Source organism: Calonectris borealis, chromosome 3 (genome assembly GCF_964195595.1).
Source record: "Calonectris borealis chromosome 3, bCalBor7.hap1.2, whole genome shotgun sequence".
NCBI classification, from domain to species: domain Eukaryota; kingdom Metazoa; phylum Chordata; class Aves; order Procellariiformes; family Procellariidae; genus Calonectris; species Calonectris borealis.
Window position 1 is genome coordinate 107,958,816 of NC_134314.1, and position 9,712 is coordinate 107,968,527.

General features: G+C 39.8%; 1 protein-coding gene across 1 annotated transcript; it reads right to left on the reverse strand.

Annotated features, from left to right (window-relative positions):
• Nucleotides 1-1,964: 1,964 nt before the first annotated feature.
• Nucleotides 1,965-4,807, reverse strand: TLR5 (toll like receptor 5). The gene has a single exon (XM_075147192.1). The coding sequence runs from the start codon at nt 4,805-4,807 to the stop codon at nt 2,225-2,227; it is 2,583 nt and encodes an 860-aa protein (XP_075003293.1). The 3' UTR covers nt 1,965-2,224.
• Between the last annotated feature and the right edge of the window lie 4,905 nt (nt 4,808-9,712).

Here is a 9,712-nt window from a genome sequence, read left to right on the forward strand (position 1 = left end):
AAACAAAATGGAAAAGCCTTGATTAAAGCTGCCTCGGTAATCTCTGTATCTGCTTGTCATTCCTGCATACATACGTTAGCAGAAGTAAGTTTTAAGTATCTGAAGTGATAGGAGTGTCTTGTAAGTACACAATAAGGTCCTAACTGAAGTGGGCTCTCAATTAACACTTGACCAAAAATGTTTTGTGACATTCATTCAAATATAATTTCTTACGCATGCTTTTACAATCCCATCTCTTACGCCATATACAGATCCATAGGCTAACAGCCTAGAGCTGCACATGATCTTCATTGTACAGATTCATTCCTGCTTTGGCTACCTGTCAGTGATTTTTGATGTGAAATCCTGGTACAGCCTCTGACTTTAAAGGATATCTAAAAATATTTGCACTGGTTGGGGAAAAAAAAGGAAAAAGGTTGGACATTTTCAGAGAACTGTAAGAAATGCAGAGAGTTGAAATGCAGGTGGTGGCTCTTCTGACAGCCCACGGGAGCTCTGGGAAGCCAGGGCTGCTGGTTCTTTTTCAGGCCTCCCTCTGCAGCAGCATTTTCTCCCTGACGCCAGCAGCTGCAGCGGGCGGGAGGCAGGAGGAGTTGGGGAAGCCCTGGCTGTTACCCGAGCCAACAGCGCCACCCAGGGCTTCTTCAGCACAGGCCAGTCCCTCTTCTAATCCGCCTGGAAAATTTTCCAAGGTTTAGCCCTTTTCTGTTCCTGGGTGGCTACGCTGATTGAGAAGGAAGTAATATTTTACTGGAGTAATTTTATCAATAGAAATCCTGTATACTGGTGCACTGAGAGTAAATTAGATCAGCTGCAGGCACATCTATATTCAAACAACTGCATTCACATGAAGTGGATTGTGCTTTTTCATCTCCATCAAAATAGTTAAGATGGTATTATTTGTTTGCAGCTACGGTCAAGACAGACAGCTTATAAAACCTCCCATTCCTGCTTCCTCACTACAGTGAAAAACTCAGAGGCCATACTGAAATTATTTTGGTAAGCTTTTGTTGAATAAATGTATAAACTGAGATGAACAGTACACTCAAAGGAGTATGTCACCATGGAAATAATAGGTGCAGGTTCTGTAACAGTGAACAGAGTGAGACTTTTATTAAAATGACCCTGAACAACCCCCGAAGTCACATACCTGAACAAACAGTGGTAAAATGATTAGAGAGGTAAGAGAGTATTAGGCACTCACGACTCTAGAAAAATATTTCAATAGCAGCAGAAAAACACCTTCGAATTGATCAGAACGCAGGATGTACAGAGAACAACCCAAATTACACACCAGTTGTCCGTACTTTCCACTCCCAGAATGTGAAAGCTGTCTGGCAGTCACTGGGCTGTTGGCCATGTCACCGGTGTACAGCCCACGTGGCCGCTGAGGTAGTTTTTTGTTTGCTTTTCAAGCCCAGGCTTGCTTCAGATCTGAAGGGGGGATACCTGTTCCTCTCTGCAGGGCAGGAGGCAGCTCAACTGAAAGAGCACCGGGCTGAAACAGCAGCAAATGAAGTAGAGCGATGACCATAGTTTTACCACCAAGCACAGAAGTTGTGGAGGGGAAGGGGATGAATGAAGTTCAAAGTTTGTACGTTCCTGTTGAGAAGCTGAGGCTAACTGAGTAGAAAACAAATAATAATTGAAATCTGTGTTACACCAATTTAAAGCATAAAGGTGCAAAGCACTGATTCTACTTTGAAACAGACCGTGAAAAGTTACAAAGTTCAGAAAGCACAGGAGTAAGTAATGCATGAACTGATGGTCAGGCGAGGCCATACATGAAAGCATACTTGATCAGTCCCGTACAGTACCATTGGCTCTTTTTAAAGCAACAACCATGGGCATCCTTCTCAAAGAAACAACCATGGGCATCCTTCTCAAAGAAACAACCATAGGCATCCTTCTCTAACTGAAACAGACCTGTAAGTAAGTAGTACTCCAAAAATCAGGACTAAAAGCGCCTGAAGCTGAGCATCCAAAATGTGAAGCATCTGTGATTCACTTAATTCTTCTGAAAATGTGTCATAGTCCATAAAATAATTGCACTTTCATATATTTGCTGGTTGCTTTCAAGCTGTCTGCATGTTTAGTAGGATTTATACTGAAATAGTTATCTTTTTACCTGCTTTTTCAAGGAAAGATGAAGCAAACTTCTGTTTAGTCCTGCCATGGCACAGCTGGAAATGGTATATTTAGAAAGCCAGCAACCCATACACTATCAATGGGAGAGTGTTGCTACAGTCTGCAGCTCTATACCACTGGCTTTCCGTTGCACTTTTTTTTCCTTCAGAATTTGGCAAGAAAGGTTATTTAAAAACCAGTCTACATCCTGATAATCTTCAGGCCACCGCAAATATTGACTCCTTTGTAAAAAGTTTCGAATTGGTTTGTATTTCATCAGTTGATACTGAGAAAGTGACCCAACCACTACCATAATGAGGACATCTTTCAGATCACAAAAGTACCTGCTCTGGGCAAAATTAAAGGCTTCCACACACCAGCCATCTTTGAGAAACTGCCTGGTCACAATGCAAATTGTTTTCCTGCTGTTCCAAATGGCATCACAAATATTGTTGATACGTTCTTCCCCAGGCAAGAAATCTCTTTCCTCAAAGCACAAGGTAAATCTGTTTTTATCAAAATACTGTGAATCCAGGCGCTTTAGCAAAGAATTCTGGACCCATTCAAAGTCATTTTTGCTGTAGCACAAATACGCATCATATTTATATTCACTTTTATCTGCTACTTGTGGATGGCTGTCTATCATTTTTTTGGTGATAGTTTTATACCAGACAAAACAAATCCCCCGACAGCGAGTACAAATGACAACTGCCATCAGAAACAATAGAAGAGTGATGAAGGTGAAGATGAATACTGAGAACCTGAGTGTCTGCTGGAGTTCATCTTCGTTGCAACCATCATATGTCAGAAACGACAGTGGTACCCCTGCAAATGCAGGTGGGTATATACAGTACCTGTCAGATTGTGAGCCAGCTAGGGTTACATTGGTTTCATTTAGCCACGCTAGCAGGCTCTTTAAGGTACAATCACAGACATACTTGTTATGTGTTATATCCAGAATACTCAAAGTCATAAAGACTTCAGGCTCAGGGGAAAAAAGTTGGTTTCCAGATAAGTTTAGGTTTGTTAGGCTTTGTGGAAAAAGCCCAGGAGAAAGATGAGACAATAGGTTGGAAGCTAGATTAAGTCTTTTTAGAGATGTTAGACCTCTAAAAATCTCCTGTGGAAGAGCACTAAGGTAGTTGTTATTCAGATGTAGAACCTGAAGTCTGGACAGTGCCCTGAACACATCCAAACATAAATCTCTCTCCCACACAAGCTGTAACATATTTTCACCTAGATCCATATAGATTAACTGATTGTTTTCTATAACATTATCACTTTTCTCACAGTAAGAGAAGCGGTTCTGTTTTAAGAAGATATACTGCACATCTGGAACTTGGAAAAGAATATACAGGTCACCCAGGTTGGCCAACCAATTTCTTTCTAATTCAAGGTGTGTTGCTGCTATTGCTGTGCCAACTACAGACATTAGCTTATTATCACCTAAAAAGGCAGAGGTCAGATGTGGAAAGGAAGGGAGTTTTTTAATGGCGTTGTCTCGGAGATCAATTATTTTCAGACTTACTAAGTTACTGAATGATTTTTCACCAATCATCCCGATATGATTTTGCTGTAAATCAATATACATTACACTATGTAGACCTTCAAAAGTATAATCGTACAACTCGCCTAAAAGATTACTTGAGAGATTGAGAGTTTTTAGGTTTCCCAAACCAAAAAATGCTCGCCTTTGGATTTGATTTATCTTGTTTTTGAAAAGGTTCAGCAATTCCAGATTACCAAGGCTTTGAAAGATTAAAGAATTGAGAGAGAAAATGTAACCATTTGAAATATCAAGCAATTGAAGATCACTTCTTGCTAGTCCTGCAAACGTATCATTATCTGGATTTTTTAAGTTGTTAAAGCCAAATCCCGAACCCATTGTATGAGAGCTAAATACTAAAGAACTGATTTGAGTCCCTTTAATGGCTGTACAGAAATATTGGACTTTCTCTGAGCTCCAGCCATTGTCACTAAGGTCTAGTGAGTTAAACGTAATATTTCTGAAAGGATTTGGGCATTTGGCCCAGGCCATTTCATCTGTCTTGTACAGAGTATTAGAACTGATGCTAAAAAATAAAAAGTGTTTTCCTCGGAAGCTGGTGAGATTGCTTTCACACAGGTTGGATATCTTGTTGAATTTCAGGTTCACAGTTTTCAAGACTGTTAGATTATAAAATAAGGGATGAGGCTGAAGTTTTGTTATTTGGTTCTCTGAAAGATCCAATTCTTCTAATGAGCTCAAATCTTGAAAGTAACGTTCCTCCAGGATGGAATCTCCAAGGTGGTTCTGAAACAGACGGAGTACAGTCAGACTTGGCAAGCCCACAAAAGCATCAAGATCCAGTTGAAGAATTGTATTGGATCCCAAGTCTAAGACACGAAGGTTTGGCAGGTTCCTGAAAGCTCCTTTTCCTATGGTAACAGGATAGACATACTGCGTTCCGATTTCCAACACCAACAAGTGCTCCAGCAGTGGAAACGAAGTTGCAGTCACTTGTCTGATATAGTTGAAAGTTAGCAAAAGCTTCACTGTATCCTTTGGCACAAGTGGAATATCTGTGAGGTTGCAGAAATAATATAGGGAGACTTGGGCTTCTGAATAACAGCTTCTAAATGCACATGTATCACTAGCTAGTGATATTCCAAAGACAAGTAATAGCTGCTGATGTAACATCACGGATCTATGCGAAAAAAGTGAAAATAGTAAGCATTAATTCTGAAGTTGGCTATCTATGTAGTAAGTTGTAGAGCACGTTTTTAACAGTTGTAGCATAAAAGACTAATGTCACACTAAAAATTACTAGTGATTTGGGATTTATTCTTTCTCTGAAGTCTAACAGGCATCATCTGATAGGCTGGCTGGTCAGAAGATGGGTCCCAAAGAGATGCAAGCACCTCCTACGACCTGAAAAGTAACCCTCCTTTATGCACCTTAAGGGCGGCACCAAAACCCCACTAGGTAAGTGTGAAAATCTTGGCCTAGCTGTTTGATTTGCGTCATGGAACTGGTAATGCTGGTGTATTAGCTTAATTCCTTAATCCAATCCAAACAGGTTTAAACAGTTTGGATTACCAAAGTAAAGTGCAGTCATCCAGTCATCTCAGCAGAGCAGGCCAACGCTGCTCTTCCCCTGAGTGCTCTCCTTGTGAGGGCAATCACGTTATTTGGAATTCAGATGGCTGCCACACAGAAGTGCCAAACAGACGTAAAATTTTAAAAGGGGGACCTCTTTTGGGGCTCCTTGAGCCTCAGATTAACCCTGCAATGTGAAATTGTTCTTGAAAGGGTTGTAAAATAGTTTTGAAAGTATAGGCAGGAACAAGGCTAACAGCGAAGGAAAAGAAAGAATGTGGTAGCCTGAAACTGTGCTGCTGCAAGATTTCACGTTTTGTGAAAAACTACATTTCCTGAACTGTAAATTCTTAAGTTAAACAAAAAGGTGCATAACATAACTATTGAGCTCACTGATGAATCCATTTATTAATTTATTCCCACTTTGGATTTTCCTTGCATTATGCCAGCTGTCTGCCTGTCTCTATCTGAGACAAAAACCTCTTCAAAGGAAGGAAGGTCTTTTTTTATTGAGCACGGTAACAACGGAGCAAATTATTAGCCCTAAAGTGGTTGTTTAAAAAAACCTTCTAACTAATATAGCAACCATCTGCTTCTCCTTTTAAAAAAGCATTTATTGAAATGAAATGACAACCCAATGGAAGAATTTGTGTGACCTCCAGCACAATCTGCTTAAAAATTGGTAAGTGTAAATCCTTGTGGAATCAAGCCCTAATGGCCATGTAACAGCTGCAAAGTAAATCTACTTCAGAGAGGAAAAAAGTTGGGCTTTGAGCCAATAATTAAAAAGAGGTAAACACCACTAATTATTATTATGATTTGAGCACACTGCTTCTTTAAAGCACAAGTACAAAATTCTATGCAGAATATTGCGCTTGAACTAAAATCGTCTTTTGCTTGTTGCCATCATACAAAGTGATTTCTGGGTAATGAAAACAACTGTGACTACTAACGTGAGTCTGCAAAGTTTTATGATGGTTCTTGCTGACACCATAATATAAGATGTTTAGCACAATTACATTTATATTTCAGATGTTTACATTTCCATTCCTTGTATTTGCCCAAATGCTACAGTTGGTTTTTAAAGTTTGGGCAAAATCACAGCATCACCAAAAGCAGTGACAAATAGAAAGTACTCTGGAAGTCAAAATCTAATAGACATGTGTATCAACTTACCACAAGAAAAAGCTCAAAATATTTAGAGTGGAAGAATTAGAAAACATTGTTGTTGGTTTTTAATTTAAAAATGTAATTTTATTTTTATTATTAGATAGTAAGAAAATGATGAAGTATTTCTAGCCACCTTTGCTTTTACACTTACCTGTTTTTTCACGTTCTTGTAAGGTAAAGAAATCGCTAACAATCTCTTAACAGTTGTTACATTCCAACTCTGCTCTGGTTTGGTGACAGGGAAGGTTTCATTTGTAAACTCTTTGCTCCCTCAATTTTTTCTGCATAAGTTGCTACCTTTTCCCCCGAATCTTGGCCCTCCATAAGCAGGAGGAGGATGCTGGCAGCAAGTAATGCCTCTTACTGCTCCCATAGGACAGCAAAGATTTTTAATTTAACAGAATCCTTCCATGTAGCATTTTATACAACCCTTCACCATTGTACATTAGCACCTAAGACCTTTTGGGAAGAATATTCTTCCCACAAAATGACCATCATCCCATTCAGTTACATGCCTGTGCATAAATGCTTCATTTGTTACTGAAAACTGGAGCAATGAAGTTTAGAGAACCAGAGCTCAGCATGCAAGATTTTGTTTCCTTCTACTGCGTTCATGTCAGAAGGGGTAAGGGATAAAGGGAAGGGGAAAAGTAGGAGGGGGAGGAAAAATGCAGCAAATGCTTTTGGGATGGAAAGTCCTAAGCAGAGTATGTTTCTGAGCAATGGAAAGAACTTTTACAATGCAGGGTGGATATTCTACCTAGATCTAAAGGCAGCAAACAAGTGCATACAGAATGCAAATACGCAAGCTCTGGTCTCAGCCTCCTTAGGAAGTGTGTGTCTGGATCAGGGAAGGCCAATGCAGATGCTTTGAGTAGTCTGGAACTGACCTACGATATTGTACTAACTTTTTTTAAAATTCAGTTTTGTTAACTTGGTTTTACATCACCTAGAAACCTCCACTGGCACAGCAAAAAAGAAAGGAGACTGGCAGTACCTGAGAGTGGATGTTGTAGTAGTGCCTGTCCATCTCAGCACTGCTGTGTACAGCTTAGGACATCCACAGAGGCTGTCAGTAAGCAGGGCTTGAAGTATAGCTCAAGAGGATGACTAAGACTATCTCCTTTTCGATGTACACAAGCCAGGAAAGAAGTTAGAGTAACAACTTTCCCACAGAGAGTTAGAAAGCACTTGCCATTCACCTTTCCACACACCCAACAAAAATGCACTGGAGTCCACATAAATAAAGAATGGGTTACAGACCCTATTTTTGTCCTTGCTGATGGCCGAGAGTATTTGCTTGTGTTTTAAAGGAGTGATCTGAAAGGAAAATTTTGGTCTCAGAATTGGTTTTGTGCAGCATTCAGTAGCATGCTTACTGTCTTCAGCAGCCTCCCGTGTTTCTGCCACATAACCCTAGGTCAAATATGAACCAGCACACGCCAGTGGAAGTGAACAGACGTGTACCATATGTGCTTATGAAAATGAGCAGCGGGCCTACATGGTTCTCAGTTGTCAGCCATGTTTTGAAGAACTAAGCAGCAGAAGCGCTGGCTATCTGGGTGGACTCTAGAGAAGACCAGTCTGACAATCATCAATCAGATTTAAAGATTTTAAAAATCTGGGTGGACTCTAGAGAAGACCAGTCTGACAATCATCAATCAGATTTAAAGATTTTAAAAATCTGGGTGGACTCTAGAGAAGACCAGTCTGACAATCATCAATCAGATGTAAAGATTTTAAAAATCTTTTCAGTAACCTATTGCAGTGACCATGATACCCTCCTAAGGAGATTTTTCCTAGATGACGACTCAGTCAGCCAGAGGAATTGCGTGCCCACCACAAGCACAGATTGCTTGAAATAATTCCACAAAGATGAAGTCCTGTGACCAAGAATACCAGTCATTTAGGTGTTTGGGATATGGTCGGTGGATAAAAAGGTAAAGACAGAGGTAAAGCTGGTAAATTTTTCATTATCTGCACCAAGGAAAAAAAAAAAGTAAATGTTTTGCTTATGCTAATTTTCACAAAAACACCCAGGCCGTTTTCTGTAGGTCACTGAATCACAGATGAGTAGGGTATATATATAATAAAGGTAGCAGAATCTTTTGATGAGTGTGTGAGAATCTCATCTCTCATTGCTGCAAGCCTGCTTTAGAATTAAGGATTAAGGGATAAACTTTAATCCTTCTGCCCAGTTGGAAAGCTTTTTTTCCCTTTACCTCCATAGCTAAGGGTCTTGCTGTTTGGACAGCAAGATGTGAGAGCTCACTTGGAGCCTGCATGAGTGCTGCTGTTACCCTGATGCCTTTCTGTGAAACACTGCTCGTTGTCACAGGTAGCACAAAAGCTCGCCAGAGAAAAGGAAAAAAGATAGAATTAAACAACTTCAGGCTCCATTTCTTGCCTGTAAAACCAATGCATAGAAGATAGTCCTCTTTCTCCCCTCTATACCCAAAAATATTAGGCACTGAAGAAACAAAGACCATCTTAATTGTCCCTTATTGTTTTTTTTTCTATAGTGAGATGCGTTTGTGTATAAAATTACACTGATTTAACTTAAAATTTGATATGCACACTGCTTTCATCATCAGTGTACAACTTTTCTCCTGAATGTTTTGAAAATATATTTAAGCCAACTTCTATGTGTATATGTCCAGAGTCCAGCTAACTGAATAGAAACTGTTTTATATTCATCTAACCTAAACTACACTGAGTTTGCAGCAGTGTTTATGAATAAGTTTCTAGACAGACTGGTGCCACATTTCTGCCTTCTGGCAAATTCTAAGATTTGAAATAATTCTCTGGTTTCAAATCTAATCAGTAATAGATGTTTCTGTGTAGAAAATCGTGTAATTTAAAATGTTTTGCTTCTGATTGTTAGATACTAATATAAATACATTCTTGCCAACTTCTGTCCCTCTCTTTCTTACTTTCACCAGTATAGCTGTCCTGCCTGATAGGGCTGGACACGTTTACAGTCGTAATATAATGAATTGGGGGTCCTGCCCATATGCAGCTTCTGAATTCTGCTTGAGGTAGTTATGCTCTTAGTCTGAAATTGTTCTGGCGTACTGTGCCTCTACATGGCATCCAACATTACTGACAAAGGTTACAGGATGTCTTTCCCAGACCAGAAACAACAGTCAGTTGTTAAATCCTTTTGGGACAAGGGATTAACCAATTCCTAGAAGAGTTAGTTAACCCCAGACCTTCCTGCCAGAAGCTGGCAAAATGCAGCACTCACAAACAGTATCAATAAAGAAATCAGCTGCAGGTACAAAGCACATGGGCATGGAAGAGCCATTGGGAAAGGCGGAGGAGTGAACAGGAGGA